Below are 25492 nucleotides of genomic sequence, written 5' to 3' on the forward strand. Positions count from 1 at the left end.
ATTATTGTAATTTGAATGTATTTCTGTATTTATTCTTATATTATAAATGCAGATATTGCACAAATTTTCGTCGCGTAAAAATCCCCTGGTGTAATATCAAAATTCCCTGCAATTCAGACCAAAATCCCCTGGGAAGCCTCTCAGAAATATGGCATGTATGGCCATTATCATAATGGCCAAGTTAAACGGTTTTGAACAACAACTTGTCCATGATGCCTACAGAATCACAATATCTTGACTAATTTTCATCAAACAAGAGCTTTAACAAGAATGTGACAATACTACCAATTTGGCCTTGTCAGAGTGATAGCCAGGTGACCTCTGAGTGTGACCTTGACCTTTGAGGAAAAAACATTTATGCTATGCATAACACACTTTCCCATGCTGTTGAACATTTCTGTGAAGTTTGATCAAAATTTAGATAAAATAAAGTATGAGTAAGTTACAGCATAGGATGGAAACACAGACAGACGGACGGATGGTGCGATTAATCCATGTATATGCCTTCCTTGGGGGCATTAAAACAGACAAACTAATAACTTACCGGGTCTTTTCTTTGAAACGGAAGCAGTTTTGGCGCAGGAGTTTTCCTCTTTTTGCTGTCCTTCTGAAAGTTTAGAAATAAAAAATTCAAAACAATGAAAATGTAATACTCCATACAAAAAATGTTCTACAGAAAAGAAATATTATCAGAAAAATTTCAGATGAAAACTCATCCTCGTCTATAACTGGTAAAAGTAATACATAATATGGCCATATTTTCTAGGAACATAAGACAAAATAAAGTAAGACCATGAATTTTTTCAAACATTATTGAAAGTTTTACTTGCAAATTAAAAAAAAACTTTTATCAACAGAAGCTAATTGCATTACAATGGTTAAATCAAAGTTGGCCAAACTGTTTTTTGATTGGACAATATCTATCCAACAATTACCATCGACCAATCGAATCCTTTAAATGTATAAACTGGCCAAAAGATAACTAGCTTTAAACTCATGTGATATCCAAAAACAATACAATAGTGTATTAACAAAACAGACTGTGTCCATAGAAAAAAAACACTACATTTATATGTAATACAGAAAATTAAAAACCAGCTATAAAATGCATACCCCATACCGAAAAAAAGAGTAAAATATATGTTCTAAGGGCTGATTCTAAAAATAAATAAATGTAGAATACAAAATTATACATATAAAATGTACACATAAAAATGAGTCAATCTTTAGAGTAAATTATTTCATAACTATGCAATCTGGATTTTACTATCCTATCATATCCATATTCATAACATGTATTTCTTATAAAAAAAATTCATACACTACAGATTTATTGCAAATATCAGCTTTCATTATTTGCTCAAATTTGTTAAGAAAGCGTGATTTCATGCAAGTTTAGTGTTGCATGAACACTTAATTCAGAAGTTATTGAACTATTGCTTCACCAACTACATTAAATGGTTAAAAATAACAGTTGAATACACAAATACTCCCATTTTTCTTATTAAAACATAAGTGGATCCAGGGGGGTGTACCAGCACCCCTAAAATTGCCCCCCACCCCCCTTCAATTAAATTTTCCTAGTTAACTTTGTATTTCAATAAAAATAAAAAAGGAATAAAATATGCCCAAAATGCACCATTTCAGACTTGAAATTGTTAAAATTTTCAAAAGTGCAACCCAAACCCCCAACATTTTAAACCAAAATAATTTCGGTTCTGAGGAATGGGTGCAAGTCAAAAGATAATGCCCCTAACATATGCCCTCTCTAACATCAAATCCTGGATAAGCCCCTGTTAAGAGATGTAAAACCTGAACAGTTTCTCAAATGAAAATTAAAGCTGAAAGATAGCTTGTAAATACTGTCATTGTCAAGTCAGTTACCTATTTTAAGCAAATAATACTTTCCTATAACTAATTGCTTAATATCATTGCAAACCAGCTGTTTAGCTATTGTTAAACTGTTAAAATGCCATTATCAGCTAGCTGCATTGCTATTGCGAGATTGCCAAAAATGGCCATATCCTGCATCATCATTGCTGGATTGCCAAAATTGCCATTGCCTGGTGGCTGCATTATCATTGCTGGTATGCCAAAATTGCCATTGCCTGGTGGTTGCATCAACGTTGCTGGATTGCCGAAATTGCTATTGCCTGATAGATGCATCATTATGCTGGATTGCCTAAATTCCCATTGCAAGTTGCCTGCATCATCATTGCTGGATTGCCTAAATTGCCATTGCCAGTTGGCTGCATCATCATTGCTGGATTGCATAAATTGCCATTGCAAGTTGCCTGCATCATCATTGCTGGATTGCCCAAATTGCTATTGCCTGTTAGCTGCATGGTCATTGCTAGGTTGCCAAAATTGTCATTGCCATTGCCAGTTGGCTTCATTATCATTGCTGGAGTGCCCATATTGCCATTGTCAGTTATCAGTGCTGGATAACTTGATAACTACTGTCTGTTGGCTGATCTGGCCTCAGAAGATAACTCAATTATCAGTTGGCTACTTTGTTTTTGCTGGATTGCTCAGTTGCAATTGCAATTTAGCTGCTTTACCATTGACAGATTGCTCAGTCATCATTGCCAGTTGACTGCTTTGTCAATGCTCAATTGCTCAACTACCAATGTCTGATATCTGTATTGTGAACTGCAATTGTCAGTTGGCTGCTTTGTCATTACTGGATTGCCCTCAGTTGTAATTGCTGTATTGCTTAATTATCATTTTGCTGCTTTGACATTGCTGGATTGCTCAATTGCCTTTGTTAACAAGCTGCATTATCATTTAGTCGTTGTTGGATTGCTTATCCTGCACTGCTATTGTCTGCTTATTCTGCATTGCTATTGTCTGCTTATTCTGCACTGCCATTGTCTGCTGAAACTGCATTGCTATTGTCTGCTTATTCTGCATTGCTATTGTCTGCTTATTCTGCACTGCTATTGTCTGCTTATTCTGCATTGCTATTGTCTGCTTATTGGCATGCAAATGTGAGCGCATTAGCACAGACTATTGAATCACAGTAATGCAGCTTGTTAAACTTTTATTTATATTATTTAACTAGCTTGACTAAAATCAAAATTGAATGAACAATTAGAGCATTTAAATAACTCGGTTATAGGGAGCCAAAGCTATTTTAATGGATATACTGTTAATATATGTATAGCTGAGAGCAAATCTACTTTCACAATTCAAGACTGCTAGGCCTCAAATTTAATTTCATTATCAAATGTAAAAAGAAATTTCAGCAGTAATTTTGCTCTCAGCTTTAATGGTAAAATGGTTCACTACATTATTACAAATGGGTGGCAGCATGCATGACTGCACAAGAATGCTGTCTTACCCCTTCTTCCTCAATGGAATCTTCCTGTTCAATACTTTCCTGAGTTTCCTCCCTTTGAACTTCCAACTACATTTGCAGCAGTAAAATGTTTGTAAACAATAAATGTTTAAAATTCATAAATTTCTAAAAAGCTTTTTTCTACATTTATCAGTTTACCTTATTTGAAGATACAATATCAGTTAAACAGTGTTTCATTATTCATTTTAATGTGACCAGCTGCGCAATGGTTGTAACTAAACCATCTTTTCAGTAAAAAATCATTCACTAAATGAGTTATTAAAAAAACATCAAACCTTTTAAGCATAAAAGTATTTGTTATCAACTTACAATTGTAGACAAAAGCTTGAAATAATGTGAATAAAACAAACATATTGAAATGTTTCAACTGCATCAATATATAGACAAATTATTTATCAGTTATGTTTGACAAAGTATTGCCACCATTGAAAACATTATCTGGAAGTCATAAATAAATTCCTAAATGAATACATACCGGATTGTTCCTGTCAACTGCAAACAGTTTGCACAATGCCTCGTCATAATTGTTGAGTTCGGATTTCACCATTTCTGGGTATTTCTTCACAATGACAGTCTGGTCTTTGTGGAACACCTCATACCTAGAAACACACAAATTATATATCCATATTTCAGAAATACACAAACAATATATCCATATTTCAGAAACATACAATGTATCCTATTCCAGAAACACACAAATAATATATCCATATTTCCGAAACATACAAACAATATATCCATATTCCAGAAACACAAAAATAATATATCCATATTCCAGAAACACAAAAATAATATATCCATATTTCAGAAACATACAATATATCCATATTCCAGAAACACAAAAATAATATATCCATATTTCAGAAACATACAATATATCCATATTCCAGAAACACAAAAATAATATATCCATATTTCAGACAAAAAATAATATATCCATATTCCAGAAACACAAAAATAATATATCCATATTTCAGAAACATACAATATATCCATATTCCAGAAACACAAAAATAATATATCCATATTTCAGAAACATACAATATATCCATATTTCAGACAAAAAATAATATATCCATATTTCAGTAACTTGAAAAGAATATATCCATAATTCAGACAAAGAATATATCCATATTTCTGAAACATGAAAATAATATAATCCATATTTCAGACAAATGATATATCCATATTTCAGAAACACACATTCAAAATATATCCATATTTAAGAAACACATAACTAATATATCAATATTTCAGACAGAATATATCCATATTTCATACAAAGAAAATATCTATATTTCAGACAAAGAATATATCCATATTTCTGAAACATGAAAATAATATAAAAAAAATCAGAAACACACATTCAAATTATATCCATATTTAAGAAACACACAAATAATACATCAATATTTCAGACAAATATTATATCCATATTTCAGCAAAAATACATTCAAATATTAAATCCATATTTCAGAAACACCCAAATAATATATCAATATTTCAGATAAATAATATATCTATATTTCAGAATCACACATTCTTATAATGTATGCATCAAAATTTTCACTCTCCCCCCCCCATTTTTTGTTATAGGTTCTATTTTCAATATGTAACGCATGCATTTAAGCCTGGATACTCAAATCCATAGAGCTATTCATTTCTCTGTCATTTATTAAGATTCACTAACCTACTGAGAATCAAAAAACATTTTGATCAATTGGTAATTTATGGTACATTTTTATATCTTGTACTTACGCATGTCTGATTTTGTCCAGCATATCAAGGGCCTTTGCCAGGCTGTCTTTCAGGGCTTTCTCTGTGGCATCCTGTCTCATACGGTCCATGATGATATCAAGATGCGCTTCCTTATCCTACAAGAACGCAATTTATATTTGTAGAGCTAAAGAAAAAATAGTGTGAAAATTGTCCAGCATTTTTAAGATATTTGACTTTCCCTGTGGCATCTTGCCTCATACAGTCCATGATGATGTCAAACTGTGCTTCTTCATCTGTCAAGACAGCAATTTTATATTTGTAGAGCTAATGACAAAACTATATGAAAATAATGCAATATATTAAGGTATTTTTCCAGACTCTTTCCTCTGTGGCATCTGGACTGTTTCTATGAGGCATCTAGTCTCATAGGATCCATAAAATATCAAAATGAGCTTCCTCTTCTACAAGAGAGCAATTTTATATTTGTAGAGCTAATGACAAAATACTGTGGAAATTGTCCTGCATATTTAAGTATTTTCTCAGCCTTGTCTGTGTCATCTTGTGTCATACATTCATTGATAATATCAAGATAAGCTTCCTTGTCATACAAAACAGCTGCTAACCACAAAATATCATGATAATTATACAACATATAAAGGGCTTTTTTCTGACTTTCTGCGATCTCTTCTCTTTCTCTGTATCTTAACAAAAACAAGCCCTCTAAACATTATTTAAACTGACAAGAACATTTTCCCAACACTTTTCTGTATTGCCAACCCAGTTTTATGATACTCAATCTCTCTCATCACTATCTTTCATTTATTTACCAATTACCACCTAAAGATATTGACCTCAAAAGAGTGCAGGATATAACCTTTCCCCACCCACATGATTTTGATTATCATGTCCCTGTCTGCACTGTTCCAGTTTTCCTTGAAGGGCCATCTTTTGTCTCACAAGCATAATTTGTTTAACATCCCACACTACCATTTATTTACCTATTAATTTTCTCGTATATGATTCCTAAAATATATCTTGAAAATATTACCCCACCCACCTAAGGGCTCTCTCTTGTTTCTTAAGACCTTTTTTCTGAACATACCACATTGCCATTCATTAACCTATCAATTTCCTTTTAAAATTATAACATAAAATATATGTTAAAAATATTTTCCCCACCCACCTGATTTTGATTGTCATGTTGTTGCCTACACTGCTCCAGTTTTTCTTGAAGGGCCCTCTCTTGTCTTGCAAGCCCTATTTCATGAACATCCCACACATGCGCAGCACCCTGGGCAAACTTAAACAAGGACTTCAGGTCTTCTGTTGTCTGTTTGTTCTGTTCTTCCAGAGATTTCTGAAAGACAAAAAAGCTTAAAAGGGTTGTCAATAAAGTAATAAAGACAAAAATGGTCAGAAGGGTTGTTAATAAAGTAATAAAGACAAAAATGGTCAGAAGGGTTGTCAATAAAGTAATAAAGACAAAAATGGTCATAAGGGTTGTCAATAAAGTAATAAAGACAAAAATGGTCATAAGGGTTGTCAATAAAGTAATAAAGACAAAAATGGTCATAAGGGTTGTCAATAAAGTAAGGGAGACAAAAATGGTTAAAAGGGTTGTCAATAAAGTAATAAGACAAAAATGGTCATAAGGGTTGTCAATAAAGTAATTAAGACAAAAATGGTGAAAAGGGTTGTCAATAAAGTAAGAAAGACAAAAATGGTTAAAAGGGTTCTCAATAAAGTAATAAAGACAAAAATGGTCATAAAGGTTGTCAATAAAGTAATAAAGACAAAAATGGTCATAAGGGTTCTCAATAAAGTAATAAAGACAAACATTGTTAGAAGGGTTGTCAAAAAAATAATAAAGACAAAAAGGGCCTATGCTCTACTGGCATGGCTTTTGTGGTCATATCAATCCAGAGCATGTATGTATGGGTAAAAGGCAACAGACATATACTTTATGTTTTGTGTTTGGGTTACCTGAAAACGTAGCACGTTCAACATCTGAGCCCAGAAAGTATTGTAAGCAGATTAGTCGCATGAACTATTTTAATATGTGCCAAGTAAAAGTCATCTGACAAAAAAAAAATGCTTTCAAAACTGTACTCATAGTAAAAATTTCTGTAGTTTTAAAAGTTAAAAAAAGTTGGTCAAAAGGTCAAAGTCAGGGGCATCCTAGGACAACATTGATAAATTTGAACAAACATTCACAATCAATTGTGCTGAGATGGATGCACGAACACACAAAAAGATTTTCAAACCTTTCCAGATTTATGTTTACCAAACCTGTGAACCCTGGGTGTGGCCAGTAATGACACCAGGTGCATAACTTAAACATTCACAACCAATTTTGTTAAGATGAATGTGCAAACTACAGAACTTAAAGCTAAAAAATGGCCTTTGGGCTTTCAACAAGAACAAGGCAGAGTAATTCACAAAATCAACTGCAGAAGCAAAAAGCAAATTGTCTCTCAAAATCCTAGACTTGCAAATTGTCTCCCTTAACTCTAGACTTGAATTTACATGTACATATAAACTTGGCTAAAAATAGAATTCGCTCATGCAGACCTGGCTAAAAATAGAAAGCATTTCTTTAAAACTTTCATGGCCCATAATCTAGGCATTTATGGACGGATCTGGCTGGTTTTCAAAAGGAACCGAGCTCTAATGGATATCTATATACTGTACAAGTTTCATCGAGATACAATAAAAACTGAAGACTGTATTGTGTTCACAAGCAATTGTTTACAGACGCACGAACGCACGGATGCACATACTACGTACACATTACCAGCGCATAAGCTCTTCTGGCCTTTGGCCAGTAGAGCTAAAAATGATAAAAAGGGTTGTCAATAAATTAATAAAAACAAAATTGGTTAGAATGGTTGTCATTAAAGTAATAAAGACAAAAATAGTTAAAAGGGTTGTCAATAAAGTAATAAAGACAAAAATTGTTACAAGGGTTGTCAATAAATAAGAAAACATGTGTTTGAACACATCTTTTATCAATTAAAGCTTTAAAAGGCCTCATGAACCGAAATGTTAAAATCTTTGTTGGAAATCATAATCAATTAGTGATGACCCAATAACGACCCAATAATATTTGATTTATGATTATTGTTCTTTAGAAATTGTGTAATGATATTTTCTTGCTCAACAAATATTCCAGTCAGAAGTATAGCATTTTACACATACATAAATGCAATTATCATAACATCTGTACCAAGTTTCATGTAAATACCTTAAACTACTCACAAGTTATGACAAACACTAACAAGAGCTGTTTTAGCACAGCACACTCGACTATTCTCTGCTTTGACTTAGAAATAAATGCATTAATGGTGTAAATTTTAATATGTGCTTGTTAAAAACAATAAAAAAAGTCAATGAAAAGTAAAAAAAGGCAATCAAGGGCCATAATTTGTATTTTGATTAATATGGACTTAGTATGAAGTCCATAATAATGAATGCAATTTGAGATCTGAGTAAAGTCCCCTTAAAGTTGCCCTAAAACTTTAACCAAACTTTTTATGTTCATTAAAGGCCATAATTCCCATTAAGGAGAACATGGAGTTATGTAACATAATTGTATGACGGCTATCAACAATTGTATAAAGAATGAAGTCAATTGAAAGAAGGGTAAAGAAATTATTAGTGAAAATCCCAACTTGCCCTTAAACTTAAGCTGGGACACCGTTTGCTCTAAAAGTTTAACCCAAGTTCCTAAGTCAATCAGGGGCCATAATTTGTATTTAGGATGAAATGGTATTATGTAACCTAATTGTAGGATGGACATCAATAATTGTGTGAAGTATTAAACTCAAGATTACTTTTTTGAAAAAGCACTTGTCTCCCCCATTGTTTAGTTTTGTAGTTTATCAGGGGCCATAATTTGTATTAAGGATGCTGCCAATCTCTATATTAAAACAAATGCATTTCATTGTGAAAAAACCTTATTTGAAGCCAATTGCGGAATATTTGTTTAGCTCACAAACCTCCATGGTTTCCAAATTCTGCTCATAGATCCTCTGTCTGTCTCCAACTAGTGGGATCATAAACTGTTCAACAACTGTCTTTGCACGACTATCGTTACATACACCAGTGTCCACTAGCTCAAGCTGAAAATATACAATATAAAATGAAAATAATTTACCGAGATTTAATGAAATTTAAAACCTTTATTTCAAATTTGTAAAGTTTCCAGAAATAAATACTTAACAAATCTAGGAATTCTGTTTGAAACTTCTTAAATGGCCAAAAAAAGGTTTGGTTAGGGTTACATCCTTTTTAAAACAGGTAGGGTAGGTAGGCTTTTTTATTTTATTTTTCATTACACTTTATGTGAGAATGTTATTGTCATCAAAAAATATCTTCTGTATCAAGTATTAATGGTTGAAGACATCATATTAAAACACACTTTAAAAAGATTTTATACTTTTACCGATTGACTTTAAAAATGGTAGGGTCGGTGCCTATTTCATAGATAGGGTTGGGAACCCAAACCAAATGTATTTTTTCTAGGCCTTGTCATTCATTGCAAGTATCATTTCTTTCAAAGAAACTAGAATCCCACAAATCATATGTGTTGCCGGTCTGCAGTGCAAATCAACTCTCTAGTAACTGCCACCATGACATTTGCTTTCCAAAAAATGATCTTATATGGTAAATTACAACCGAACATAAAATCATGAACTGTCAGTTATTACCCTCAGCTCAATCTGCACAATTCCCGGAGAGCACTGGACCGATATGCAAATACAGACCCCAGTTCAACAATTTTATTTAGGGGCGGCAGAAAAAAGAGGGGGCGGGCGGGAGATGAAAATCAAGCAATTAATTTGAAGGCGCCTAAGGGATCTTTGTCTTTAAATATAATGAACTGACCTTGATGTTTTCAATTTCCTCTAGGCAGTTTTGGCATACAGCTTCATATTCCTTGTGTAGGCTTGACAGATGGGCCTGGTTGGACGAATCTGGAAAATTTGATAAAAATAAAACGCCATATGAAAAGAGAAGTCGAAAACTTACATCAGAAAAAGATGACAATGAGAAACTGAAATTACAAACAATTCGTAACCATTTAAAGCTGCACTCTCACAGATTGACCGTTTTGACAACTTCTTTATTTTTTGTCTCGGAAAAAATCAATTTTTGCGTAAATATCTGACAACCAGTGATATAAGATTAGTGACAAAATATCAGATGGTAGTTTTTAATATTTACACTCAAAAATTGAAGTTTTGTGGCTGAAAGTGTTACTAATGCTATTAGAGTTTTTTCAGCATAAAACATCAATTTCTAAACGTAAATATGAACAAGAGGCACATCAGTGCCTGTGCTCCACTGGCCAAAAGGTTCAAGCAAAGACCACCTAACGAACATTTTCGTCAAGTTTCATAGAAATACAATCATCAATTTTTGAGGAGAAGTTATTTAATTATTTTTTTTACTTTAATAGCTCTGGCTGCCATGTTGTGCAGTGGACCGAAATGATTTGGGCAATTTGAGTAAAGGAGCACCAAACAAACATTTCTGTCAAGTTTTATCGAAAAAAGGTCATCGGTTTCGACGACAAGTCGTATAAAGTTTTTTTTATTTTTTAGCTCTGGCAGCCATGGTGTGCAGTGGACTGGAACCATTTAACAAATTTTGGTTAATGACCACCCAAGGAACATTTCTGTCAAGTTTCATCAAAATCTGATCATCGGTTAACATTTAATCTGAATAGATTATGAAGCAAATATCTAACCTGAACAAGAACTGACGAGATAGAATCGACTTGGTGTTTCACTTACACTTTTCGGCCATTTAAGTTACTAAAAATAGCTGTTTCATAAACTTTCAGAATGTCACTTAAACGAAAATTAATGTTCAGTCTATATATACTTTCCTATGTATAAATGTAAGGTTTTTAAATTGATCTTTTTGTGAGAACTTTATGCTTATATGTTTACTCATAAATTATTATTGTTTAAAAATTATTTAAAGATGCTATACGTGAAAAATTAAGACATTATTTTTTTTTCTATTAAAGGGAGGTAATTCAGTAGTAAAATGTAATCAAAGCTATTAAAGCATGGCATTTCTTTTCTAACCATGTTGATATTATTACAGTCTATTCAAGCAAGATGCCTTTTGTTTTTACATAGTACCCATAGGTTCTGAAAAACAAGGAGCACTATTCCCAACAGAAGGATGTCACTCCCTATCACTGCATGAGCATCATAATAAAGAAATGTTTACTCAAACTGCAAGCTGCTCAATTGAAATAGGTATTTACCTCAAGCATACAGTTTTATAATGTGGCAAAATAGTCGGACTACTAGATTGTCATTCGGACTAGTAAAATATGCCATTATGCTAGTCCAACTGGCTAGTAGGTTAAAATGTTTTTCGTGAAGACTGCGGACGAGAAGTCCTTAAAGGTTTTTCTATTTTTAACTCTCGCAGCCATCTTGTGCAGCGGACCGGAACCATTTGGGCAATTTTGGTTAAAGGGCATCCCGATGAACATTTATGTAAAGTTTCATCAAAATCTGATAATCGGTTTCTGAGAAGATGTAGTTTAACGTTTTTTTCTATTCTTAGCTCTGGTGCCCATGTTGTGCAGCAGACCAGAACTGTTTGGGCTATTTTGGTTAAGGACTACCCAAGTAACATTTCTGTCAAGTTTCATTGCAATACGATCATCGGTTTCTGAGGAGAAGTCGTTTAAAGGTTTTTCTATTTTTACCTCTGGGGGCCATCTTGTGCAGTGGACCGAAACCATTGAAGCAAATTTGATAAAGGACCATCCAAGGAACATTTCTGTTAAGTTTCATCAAAATCTGATCATCGGTTTCTGAGAAGATGTTCTTTAAAGGTTTTTCTATTTTTTTGCCCTGGCAGCCATGTTGTGCAGCGGACCGGAACCATTTGAGCAATTTTGGTTAAGGACCACCCAAGGAACAATTCTGTCAAGTTTCATCAAAATCTGCCTATCCGTTTCAGAGGAGATGTCGTTTAAAGATTTTGCTATTTTTAGCTGTGGCGGCCATATTGTGCAATGGACCAGAACCATTTGAGCAATTTTAATAAAGGACCACCCAAGGAACATTACTGTCAAGTTTCATCAAAATCTGCCGAACCGTTTCAGAGGAGATGTCGTTTAAAGATTTTGCTATTTTTAGCTCTGGCGGCCATATTGTGCAATGGACCGGAACCATTTGAGCAATTTTGGTAAAGGACCACCAAAGGAACATTCCTGTGAAGTTTTGTCAAAATCCGCTTATCAGTTTCAGAGGAGATGTCGTTTAAAGTAAAAGTTTACGCACGCACGCACGCACGCACGCACGCACTCACGACGGACAATCTGTGACGACATAAGCTCCATGGCCTTCGGCCAGTGGAGCTAAAAACTGTGTTCTGATCGATTGGCAGCAGTCTTTCAGTGGACGAAATTAACACAAGACCGCAAGTCCTGCACTGGTAAATGTCTTCTGGACTTGCTCAAACTCTGAATTTTTTATAGCAGGGCTTGTTAAAAAAATTAAAGCCAAGCAATAGTATAAGAATTTAGGCTTGTTCATCCAAAAGTCTTATTTCAATGACTGTCTTTTATCACTCGTTCTCAGACAATTACCAGTACGCAATAAATTGGCTCTTTCTAAGACCAAAAAAATAGTAATGACAAAACGGTTTATTTGTGAGAGAGCAGCTTTTAAAAAAATAATCCCTGGATACCTATTTCCTGTGAGATGTCTTGAACACCCTTGTTCCAGTGATAGACAGATGTCTTGGTAGAAGATGGCGGCATCAGGTCCCTGAAATTGGAAATAATAAATGATTGGCTTATTTACTTAAAATAAAGCAATGTTGTTTTATCAAAAGACAACTACTGGTTATATCAGGGTGAGGAGTCACATGACTAAAAGGGGTTCCCACATGGGTCACCACGGGCGACAACCTATGTTTACAAACAAGTAAGTGACATAAATTTTTATATAACTGTTTTGACAGAAAAGATATAAAAATATTTCTTACCCTATCTACACTGAAATATTTGAGATTTGATTGTATTCTAATAATGCAATCTTTGGCCAAAATTTTAACTTGACAGAATTTTGTAGCACAATGAAACGGTAAAATTTTGGCCAAGGATTGCATCATTAAAATACAAAATTAAATACAAATCATTCAAATCAACTATTCTGTTTCCAACCTGAGCTGGTTCACCAGATCCATTCTCTTCTGGTTCAGGACTTCCTGTTCTTTCAGCATGTACTGTAGTTGTTTTTCTACGCCAGGGGGCGATACCACTCTCTCATCTTCCATGAAAGACCTGCAGATGAGTGATAAATATAGAATTAAGTCACATATTGTCATAACGGCCTCTTTACTTTCAACATGTACTATATTTGTTTCTCTACGCCAGGGGGCGATACCACTCTCTTGTCTTTCATGAAAGACCTGCGGATGAGAGATCAATATAGTATCAAATGATACATAAATACAAATAATGGCCTCTGTACATTCAGCATGTACTGTAGTTGTTTCTCTACGCCAGGACGGTGATACCATTCTGACATCTGCCATAAAAGACCTGCAGATGAGTGATAAATATAGAATTAAGGGATGCTTTGGCATAACAGCCTCTATACTTTTAACATGTACTGAAGTTGTTTCTCTACACCTGGAGGCGATACCACTCTCTCGTCATCCATGAAAGACCTGTGGATGAGAGATTAATATAGAACAAATTTTCATACTATTTTGACAGCCTCTTTACTTTCAACATGTACTGTAGTTGTTTCTCTACACCAGGGGGCGATACCACTCTCTCATCTTCCATAAAAGACCTGCGGATGAGTGATAAATATAGAGTTAAGTGACGTATTGTCATAACAGCCCCTATACTTTCAACATGTACTGTAGTTCCTTCTCTATGCCAGGGGGCGATACAACTCTTTCGTCTTCCATGAAAGACCTGCGGATAAGAGATAAATATAGAATAAAATGTCCTATTGTAAAAGCGGCCCCTATTCTTTCAAACAGTAACATAGTTGTTTCTCTATGCCAGGACGGTGAAACCATTCTGACATCTTCCATGAAAGACCTGCGGATGAGAGATCAATATAGTATCAAATGATACATAAATACAAATAATGGCCTCTGTACTTTCAGCATGTACTGTAGTTGTTTCTCTACGCGAGGACGGTGATGCCATTCTGACATCTGCCATAAAATACCTGCAGATGAGTGATAAATATAGAATTAAGGGATGCTTTGGCATAACAGCCTCTATACTTTTAACATGTACTGAAGTTGTTTCTCTACACCTGGAGGCGATACCACTCTCTCGTCATCCATGAAAGACCTGTGGATGAGAGATTAATATAGAACAAATTTTCATACTATTTTGACAGCCTCTTTACTTTCAACATGTACTGTAGTTGTTTCTCTACACCAGGGGGCGATACCACTCTCTCATCTTCCATAAAAGACCTGCGGATGAGTGATAAATATAGAGTTAAGTGACGTATTGTCATAACAGCCCCTATACTTTCAACATGTACTGTAGTTCCTTCTCTATGCCAGGGGGCGATACAACTCTTTCGTCTTCCATGAAAGACCTGCGGATAAGAGATAAATATAGAATAAAATGTCCTATTGTAAAAGCGGCCCCTATTCTTTCAAACAGTAACATAGTTGTTTCTCTATGCCAGGACGGTGAAACCATTCTGACATCTTCCATGAAAGACCTGCAGATGAGTGATAAATATAGTATCAAATGATACATAAATACAAATAATGGCCTCTGTACATTCAGCATGTACTGTAGTTGTTTCTCTATGCCAGGACGGTGATACCATTCTGACATCTGCCATAAAAGACCTGCAGATGAGTGATAAATATAGAATTAAGGGATGCTTTGGCATAACAGCCTCTATACTTTTAACATGTACTGAAGTTGTTTCTCTACACCTGGAGGCGATACCACTCTCTCGTCATCCATGAAAGACCTGTGGATGAGAGATTAATATAGAACAAATTTTCATACTATTTTGACAGCCTCTTTACTTTCAACATGTACTGTAGTTGTTTCTCTACACCAGGGGGCGATACCACTCTCTCATCTTCCATAAAAGACCTGCGGATGAGTGATAAATATAGAATTAAGTGACGTATTGTCATAACAGCCCCTATACTTTCAGCATGTACTGTAGTTGTTTCTCTACACCAGGGGGCGATACAACTCTTTCGTCTTCCATGAAAGACCTGCAGATAAGAGATAAATATAGAATAAATAAAATAAAAGCGGCCCCTATTCTTTCAAACAGTAACATAGTTGTTTCTCTACGCCAGGACGGTGATACCATTCTGACATCTTCCATGAAAGACCTGCGGATGAGAGATCAATATAGTATCAAATGATACATAAATACGAATAATGGCCTCTGTACTTTCAGCATGTACTGTAGTTGTTTCTCTATGCCAGGACGGTGATACCATTCTGACATCTGCCATAAAAGACCTGCAGATGAGTGATAAATATAGAATTAAGGGATGCTTTGGCATAACAGCCTCTATACTTTTAACATGTACTGAAGTTGTTTCTCTACACCAGGAGGCAATACCACTCTCTCGTCATCCATGAAAGACCTGTGGATGAGAGATTAATATAGAACAAATTTTCATACTATTTTGACAGCCTCTTTACTTTCAACATGTACTGTAGTTGTTTCTCTACACCAGGGGGCGATACAACTCTCCCATCTTCCATCAAAGACCTGCGGATGAATGATAGATATAGAATTAAGTGACATATTGTCATAACAGCCTCTATACTTTCAACATGTACTGTAGTTGTTTCTCTACGCCAGGACGGTGATACCATTCTGACATCTGCCATAAAAGACCTGCAGATGAGTGATAAATATAGTATCAAATGATACATAAATACGAATAATGGCCTAATACTTTCAGCATGTACTGTAGTTATTTCTCTATGACAGGGGGCGATACAACTCTTTCGTCTTCCATGAAAGACCTGCGGATAAGAGATAAATATAGAATAAAATGTCCTATTGTAAAAGCGGCCCCTATTCTTTCAAACAGTAACATAGTTGTTTCTCTACGCCAGGACGGTGATACCATTCTGACATCTTCCATGAAAGACCTGCGGATGAGAGATCAATATAGTATCAAATGATACATAAATACGAATAATGGCCTCTGTACTTTCAGCATGTACTGTAGGTGTTTCTCTAAACCAGGGGGCGATACCACTCTCTTGTTTTCTATTGAAAGACCAGCAGATGAGTGATAAATTTAGAATAAAATGTCATATTGTAAAAACAGCCTCTATTCTTTCAAAGAGTAATGTAGTTGTGTCTCTATGCAAGGGGGCGTTACCACACTGACATCTGCCATAAAAGACTTATAGATAAGTGATAAATATAGAACAAAGTGGCCTATATACTAATAGTACCTTTGCTTGAGCATTAAGTATCACATCTTACAGGTATTTTACTATATATTTAAGATATATTTTATTGCATTGTCTGCATAACAAAGGCCAACAGTAATCATTTCAAAACAAAAGCGCCAAGGCAGAAATGCCAGTACTCTTCTTCTTTTTTTCTCAGTTGAACAAGTATCATATCTCGACAATTATTTAAGCCAGTGTAAGATGGGCTTTACTGTACCAGGGCCGTCCCCAGGCCATTTAAGTGCCCCGGTACTGGAGCGCATGGATTTCAAAATCTGTAAATCTGTAAATCTGAAAATCGTTTTGCGTTATGATCGGTAACCTGGGGGGCTTGGAATTTGGATGTGAAACATTCCCAGTTGCGAGAAATAGGTCCACTTAGTGATGATCTGGAGGTCAGGGCGCATTTTTTGTCTTTATCAGTTAGCACGTGCCAAACATGGGTATTACTTAATTGTCAATGACATTGTGCTGTTTTAACAGCTTATTGATACCAGATTAGTGACTGTCTTTACGACTTATGCCGATCGGTAATTGATTTGAGCAGTCTTTTTGATGCAGGGTTATTATTTTGGATAATTTGTTAAATTCATCAAATATTGTAATTACAGTACACATGTGTACTGTATCCATCAATATGCATACAGAGTTTCATTTGAATGGTATTCAAGTTATGGCCAAAGATAAAAGTTTTTTATAATGATGCCAGTGCAAACATTGAAACTAAGGCTTTTTTTCTTCCAACAACAGACAAGTTAGGAAAATAGACAAATCTTCAAAACGAAATCTTATATTACTTGAATCTCTTGACCGCCAGTTCTGTTTTCAGCATTTTCCAGTCATCCACTCGTCTCTTCCATGCTGTGTGCTGTGATTTTTCCCGCTCAATATCGGTTGACATAAGACGGACAAAGAGGTCGCCATATGCTCGCCTGTTACTTAGAACAGTCTGGTTGATAAGCTGGAAATTAAGAAATGAATCTCAGTAATATATACAGTACTAAATACTTAAGTATAGTTTCCAATGTTTATTGACTGGAACTTGAAATACATATTTATGTCAACATCAGCAAGACAATACGCCACCGTATGGTTTTATGTTGTCTTAAAATAATATCTGTGAATATGTTGTCAAAGAAAAAATCTGTCTAAAGGCTGAAGGTCACTTAGTGAGGCTTATTATATGGAAGGACTATGCAATGATGATGATGATGATGATGATGATGATGATGATGATGATGATGACAACAAGGAGAAATATATGTATATAAATTAGATGTATTTGTGCCAGTCTTTAATTCATTTCATCATCATGGCAAATGACAACACCCTAGCATAGAAATTAATTTGGTTTTGTTTTCCTTAAAAAAATGAAAAAATATCCAAAAATAGGATTACAGTATTCTTCTAAAACACATTCCTACCTGTGACTCTTTGTCCATAAACCTGTGTAGGTCGGATGAAAGAATATGAGCTATCTTCTCTAAGGCCTTGGCATAGTCCTTGAAAACCCTACGGATCTGAAATTGAACTTGCTATGATGTATAATGGGCAAAAGTTATGTTTCACTGGAAATGAGGTCGCTGATTTTCTTACCAACACTGTGTGCGTTTTTAATTGTTTCTTACAGAGAAAAAGACTAAAATAAGAGAAAATGAACCACGAAATCATGAAATAAAAGGGGTATGTTTTTCGACCAAGCTAACAATTTTATCATGTTAAAAAAGTGTAAGTACCTCTGAGAACACTTCCATATCCTTACCTATTCTTTACTCCTCTACTTTCTTTAGAGAGTCATCAAGGGCAGAAAGTACCTTCATCTTAAAACATTATTATTCTCCACAATATCTGCCCCTGAATTCTCTTCATGCTCCTTACTATCTCTATTAAATCCTCCTCTACTTTCTTAAGAGGATCATCAAGGGCAGTAATTATCATCTTTCATTTTTTCTCTCTCAAATATATCTACTCTTCAATCTCCTTACCATTTCCATTCTATCCTTCTCCACTTTCTTTAGAGAGTCATCAAGGGAGGTTAGCCATGACTGTCTTTCTTCAGAGTGAGATTGAATGTTGTCCCACAGATTATGTAGACTCTCCAGGGAGTAGCTCAAAAGATCCTGGAAAATAATATTATTTTATATCAAACTAAGGTTGGGAATACTTTAAAGTCATTATTTGCAATTCGACTTTCATGTCATTAGCTGAATTCTATTTTATATACTCCATATAATAAATATCAGTTTACACTCATTTTTAATAATGACTTCTTTAAAATGAGTATCTTCAGTTTCAATTATGAACTTAATTATTGATCAAGTTACCACTCAGATATTATTCAAATAATTGATTAAGATTTTTGTCCGATTTCACTCAGATTATTTCCAATAATCGATTAAGATTTTTGTCCAATTTTCAATTCCTAGCTGAGTGTAACAATTTCTAAACACAAACAAGAGCGAAGTATTTGTTGCTTTGAGCATAAAGATTCATGACTATATTAAAAAAAATATCGATTAAGAACAAAAAGTAAAAAACATTCAATTTCTTAAGTAGAACACTAGGGTAACATCATTTTCTGGAAAGGGACAAATAGCTCTTAAAGCTGCACTCTCACAAATTGACAGTTTTGACCATTTTTATTTTTTGTCTCAGAATCAGCTAATTTCAGAATTAGAGCCTTTAACTAAGTCATATAAAACTCACAATAGAACAGATTTCAATTGTTTGTTAAACTGCCAATTTTTTTTATTTCTTCAAGTGTTAGCAATGCTTTTAGAGGTAAAACATAAATTTTCAAACATACGAAAATATGAAAACTGCGATTTGCTCTTTTGTCAGCAGTCCTATATCACTGGTTTCCAGTCATTTAGGCAAAAATTGACTAATTCCAAGACAAAAAATAAAAAAGTTGTTAAAACAATCAATCTGCGAGACTGCAACTTTAAAAAAAATGTTGTAAGGGACTTGTTAAAGTTTTATTGGGTCAGAGAGTGAAAAACATTGGGTGAAATGTAAACAAAATGCTTCTTTTAATGATATATCATCATAAACAGTTTAAATAAGAGCTCTATTATAAATTGATAACTAATTAAAAAATGTCACGGAAAATGCTCTGTTTTGTCAAAAAAACTTTTGAAAAAGAACTATTTTAGTCTTCGATCTACAAAGTTCTGTTCAAAATGGTTATCTGCCAGTTGCTTTTTGGTGTTTGTTCATATTCCTGTTTATTTGTTTATTGTCTCAGGGCCATTTAAGGTCCAAATTCTATAATAAAACCTCCAAAACTGTACAGCAGGATACTCAGACCAGAGATCTGATAAGAGGGATCAAGGCAAGTCGATTAAGATTATTACATAGAAGTTGTGTACTGTATACAGATTTGGGGGTGTGGGGGTGGGGGGTGGGGGGGGGGGTCACTTATAGAATGCTTAAACTAGTAGGCCTTAAAGACTCAAGCATAAATCAGGCAAACACAAACCTCCTCCTTTTCAATCCTTGCCAGTTTCCCTGCAATCTCGGCATCGTCTTCTTCCAATCTCTTCAGTAGGTCAGAGCATGCATCCGATATTCTAGGCTCCATCTCCTATTAAATATATTCAATGGCATTTTTAATGTCTTTTAAATGAAAAGGGAAGTAATTCTACTAAGATAAGATAAGATAATCTTTATTTAAAGTCGGTTATGATAAACATAAACAACACTAGCTGATAGCTTTTTTCCGACATAATAGATTATCCAATAACAGACAAACAAAAGACCTGAAAATATACAATATCACATGTTAAAACATAGGTTATAATGAGATTATAGGCTTCATTACGAGATACATCAAAAGTTACAAGATAAAACATATTTATAATTTAAATCTGGTCCAATGCATTAAGTGAAATTTAAATAAAAGCAACAGTAAGACACAAAACATGTAATTCAAACAGCAATACATATTTAAGTGATAAGATAGTTGTTAGCGGCTATTACAAAGCAATTCAACATATAGGACAGTATTTTACTATATACACAAATAAGATGCTGGAGGTGAACGCAGATCGTTTTCTAAAATTAGACTTTATGTAATAACAAAAAAGGGAGTATTTCTAACTTTTTTCAATATTTGTCGTGGAGCTGAGCAGGAATTTGAGATAACAAGGCACAATTTCCAGTTGTCCAATAAAAAATAAAATAATGACTTTTAAATAAAACAACACTTATTGCTAGATTTTCAGCCAAATGTTTTTATTTAAATTGGGGAGGCAAGATATTTTATTTTTTTATTTTTCTTAGATAACTGCTTTACCATTGAATATGCGTTCATTCTCTTTCTTTTTTATAAGGAACCATATACATGCGTTTCTAGAAGAACCATAAACATGATCAAAACAATCCTCCTTTTTTACATGTGCTGTTCCCTGAGAGTATCAGACTGATACGCAAATATAAACCTTAGTTCAATGTTTTTATTTGAATCAATGAATAGCGGCAGAAAAAAGAGGGGGCAGGCGAGGATGAAAATCAAGCAATTAATTTATAGGCAGACAAGCTTTTAAAATCACAAGATTCTCATACAATTAAACAATTAAAAAAACTTTTTGTAAACAAATTTTGGTCTTAAAAATACTATCGATTGCCCTTTTGTCAATTTTTTTATCTCACTTACAGCATTGATAAGTGCTAGTTCCTGATGCATCTCCTCAACAGTGGATTCATGTCGCTCTTTACGGCTGGCAGCTATCCTTTCAATGATGTTCGACTTCTCTTTGGCAGCAACTGTGAAAAAAACATTAAGAGATTTTCAATAGTTCAAAACATTCAAAATTTTGTTACTTAGTTTAATTTTGTTGAATTGGTCCGACATATTTATATATATACAATACCACTTCAATGTATACAATTTTCCACTTTTTATTATTAGTGTTAAAAGCATGTACTGTAACTATAACCTATTACCAACAATATCAAAAACACCTCTAACCTCCTTCAATTTCTATCGAACTAACAGGTTTATAAGCGCCGATTTCCACAAAGCAATACATAATCGGTGCCGAAGTAAACATTCAACTTTGAACTTTGAAAATACATTGTAAGACATTTCATAACAGACTAAAAGAGAAATTTGTGTCATTCAAAACATCGGATCACTTGAGATTTTAGCTCGTCCCCCGCGTCCTCCAGCAATCGCTGTTTTACTACAGTGTATTACATCATCTCTTACCAACAAAATCAGGTAAACATTTGACTTCCTTCTCTTCTGATAATCTAACAGGTCTATAACTGTTAAACTATTACATAATCTCTTACCAGCAACATCAGGCAGACCTTTGACCTCCTTCTCTTCTAATAAACTAACAGGTCTTTAACTGTTAAACTATTACATACTCTTTTACCAACAACATCAAGCAGACCTCTGACCTCCTTCCCTTCTAATAAACTAACATGTCTATAACTGTTAAACTTTTACATAATCTCTTACCAACAACATCAGGCAGACCTCTGACCTCCTTCCCTTCCAGCGAACTGACTGGTTCCTTCATTTTGGTTCCAACATAATCCGCATATTGTCTGAAAGTTTTCAAAAGGTAGTGTATAATTATTTATCATATCAGTTGAAAATCTAGAGCATTAATTCCTGGTTTTGTGTCCTTATCATTTAAATATTTCTAAACGAACTTAATAAACACGAGAATTCTGCGAATCAGATGAGAGGCCAAACATGTAAAGTAAAGGTGACCAGTAAAGGTCACCATGACCTTTGACCTTGTGACCTACTGACCCTTAAATACATACCAAATTTGGAGTCTCTACACTAAGTCATTCAATAGTTATTGAATGAAAACAAAACTGTAATGCTGCCGAAAACACTGCTGCTGGGAAAAGTTATACCTACCTTCGCAGGCAAAACAAAAAACATGGAAACAGATACATTATCTTTTCTCAGCCTATCAAAGGGCATCACTCAACAATTATTGAAGCAGGAGTTATGTTCATTTGTGGCAACATGTGTACACAAATACTGAATATCTTGAGCATTTTTTGAGGTCAAAATTAGACTCTCTTGCATGATGATGATGATGATGACGATGATAACAATGACGACGACGATGACAACAACAACGATGATGATTTCTTGAACATTTTTCTAGCATAAGGTCAAGCTTAGATTCTCTTGCACGATGATGATGATGATGATGATGATGATGATGATGATGATGATGATGATGATGATGATGATGATGATGATGACGACGACGATGACGATGACAATATAGCTATGACAATTCTTTAACTTTTTCTATGAAAAACAGATGAGCTTAAGTGCTCCAAATGATCTTACTTGTAAACAACAGGGTTTTCAACATATGGGTCATTAGGGAAGCCGTCAGCCCAGGTTCGCTGTCTTTCACCAAGGATTCCATGTTCCACTTCATCTGTGAATGTACCAGAAGATTATTGATATACTTATTTATACTGTCAGAAACAGCAAATGAGTTTTTTTTTCAAAGCAATTCTCCCAGATCCTTACAATAACTATTTGCTTTGAAAATTGAAACAAGCCTGGTCAATTGTAATAAACAAAGGCACGCTTGAGTGAACAGGGGCCATTCCTCTACAATTATCAAATACAGAGGTATGGGCCTTGCTACATATGTTCACATTGTTCCTGGGAAAATGTGAACAACAGTTCATAAGTTATGGCCAATTCCAAGTTTTTCCATGATTTTTTTCAGACTAGAAACAGGCAAATTACTTTCAATAATTCAAGACAAAGTTATTGGTTATGAGTTATCTCAAGCGGTTTTGAATTACTTACGGCCAAGGTTTAAGTATTTTCAGAACATAGACGATGAAAAAACTGCTAAAACTAACAATGACACCACTGCTATGACAAGCTAAAAAGTTAAATTGTAAGCATGCAAGCACACCATAAAAGTATTAACCGGTGCCAGGCATACAGATGAGCTTTTGTAAAAATTTAGACCACTGTTCTGTTACTTAAACTCTAGCTAACCCTTTGGGCGTAAGATATACAAAACATTTGTGCATATTTTGCGTAATATCAACAAGACCGCTTTAAATATATACAGAAAAGGTAAAAGACAACTATATTTTAAGAATTCACCAAATCTCTTTACAAAAACATTTTAATGGAAAAAAGAAAACCCTAGATTCTTCAAAAGACAAATTCTGAATTTTATTTTCACATTAGTTACCTTTGGAAAGATGGACAACAGGAATATTTGCCAATGTTTGGGTTGTCCTGGTACCGGATGTTGAATCTCTCTGGATCTTTGTCAGACTTCTATTCAACTGGACCTGTAAATGAACAAGGTATAAAAGCTTTGTAATGTATTTTTTAGAGACAAACATTTACATAACTAATTTATACAGTAAAAACAATCATTTAGTGTTATCATGTCATCATTGTCCATGTTGTCATGGTCGTAAATAAATAATTTTATATTCCTCTTTCTTGCTGTTGTACAACTGTTGTTACTATACATACAGTCTTCAAAATTAGACTTTTGGATGAACAAGCCCAAATTCTTATACTATTTCTTGGCATCAAATTTTTGAACAATTATGCCCTGCTATATAAAATTCAGAATTTGAGTAAGCCCAGAAACATTTTACCAGTGCATGGCTAGCGGGCTTGTGTCAATTTCCACCACTGTACATAATCCTGAAAAAAGTTGGTTAAAAAAGCTCTGTGAGCTTATGTCTATCTTGCCGCCCTCATTCGAATAGATTTCATTTATATTACCTGAGCTTCAAACATCTGCCTGTAGATTTTCCCACTCGGCAGGACTCTCATTGACTTTGTCTCCGCCATTTTACTGAATGTAACTGGCTTTCCTTTTCAATTAAAAGTGCTTGAATCTGCTTCAATGTTTTAAATTACTGTTCTTGATGAAATGGCTACATCTTGAGACATTTATATCATCTGAAACAAAAACAAAAAAAAATCATAATTATATCATCTCTAAATTTACTGAACATTCATTATCTGTAGAGTTTATACTGGTACAGTAATGAATTGATTCATTCATTCATGGAAATCATGTCAATTTAGCTCCTACATAGTGCTATTACTAAAACCTGTGTTGATAAACTGTATTCTTTTATTTTTCAGCTTTTTTTTCTAATTACATGTAAATGTACTAAAATGCATTAAAATGTATTATTTGTTCATACTAAATAGACTGGCAATTTATTGTGTTGTTATGAAGTTGCATCTATCTATCAAAGAGCTCACAAAATTCTGCAAATCCATTTAAATATCTCTTGCAAAATCTTTCTTACCAGAGCTTTAATTGGTTACATTTAGAAAGAAACATGCACTTCTATTTCGTCAAAAACATCAAAGGATTTTTTTAAAAATCTACAGAATGTTTGAAATTTGCATATAAAGTGCATGTATAGGCTTAAAATTTGCTTGATCATTAAACAAACCACCCATTTTCCAAACAAATTTAGCCGAAACAGATATCAACTTTGGTATACTGACCAAAAATAAACAAGTTTGTCAGCCATTTTGTAAACGTCTCCACAACAACAAAGCAGGGGAATGTTCGAATTATAAATAATTACGAATTTAAATAATAACAGGGTTCAAAATGATGATGGGTTGTTCTACTAAAATTTTAAAAAATAATGTGTTTCTTTCTGCTAAGAAATATAGATAGGATTATTGGTTTATTTAAGAAAAAATGAACTTTTTTCAAAACAGGTGCCCGATCGGCAAAATACTTGACCGCATAACGCACAAAGGCTACAGAACACCTGACAACCAAGGTTAGGGGATTTTATATATACTAAACGCGTATTTTGCAAACTCTTTTTACATCTAACAAAGTATTAGTGATGATATCTATACTAAAGCACAACATCATTAGAATGCTTTGGATACATACGTGCGTTAATACAGATTTAATTCAATGTGA

The 25492-nt window shown here is 34.1% G+C and overlaps 1 protein-coding gene across 1 annotated transcript; it reads right to left on the reverse strand.

The window, feature by feature from the left end:
- Nucleotides 1-281: 281 nt before the first annotated feature.
- On the reverse strand, nt 282-25184 carry LOC128223185 (coiled-coil domain-containing protein 180-like). Its single transcript, XM_052932479.1, has 20 exons — nt 25057-25184; nt 24313-24492; nt 23762-23864; nt 22885-22978; nt 22024-22112; nt 21211-21320; nt 20035-20139; nt 18539-18673; nt 17978-18073; nt 17351-17514; nt 13284-13403; nt 12806-12885; nt 9968-10056; nt 9079-9201; nt 6264-6437; nt 5120-5235; nt 3837-3960; nt 3344-3409; nt 545-607; nt 282-338 (listed from the first exon to the last, which is right to left on the reverse strand). The coding sequence occupies exons 2-20, from the start codon at nt 24379-24381 to the stop codon at nt 282-284; spliced, it is 1977 nt and encodes a 658-aa protein (XP_052788439.1). The 5' UTR covers nt 24382-24492; nt 25057-25184.
- Nucleotides 25185-25492: the final 308 nt, after the last annotated feature.

The sequence above is a fragment of the Mya arenaria genome, chromosome 17 (assembly GCF_026914265.1).
Source record: "Mya arenaria isolate MELC-2E11 chromosome 17, ASM2691426v1".
Lineage (NCBI taxonomy): Eukaryota > Metazoa > Mollusca > Bivalvia > Myida > Myidae > Mya > Mya arenaria.

Bases quoted from the DNA above. Each gene is read 5' to 3' on its own strand.
- LOC128223185 (XM_052932479.1), bottom strand. From the start codon at position 24,381: ATGGCGGAGACAAAGTCAATGAGAGTCCTGCCGAGTGGGAAAATCTAC. The intron at 12,886-13,283 runs GTTGGAAACAGA...TTCCAATTTCAG, and splicing joins GATCTGGTGAACCAGCTCAG to GGACCTGATGCCGCCATCTT. The intron at 10,057-12,805 runs GTATCCAGGGAT...CAAATTTTCCAG, and splicing joins AGACATCTCACAGGAAATAG to ATTCGTCCAACCAGGCCCAT.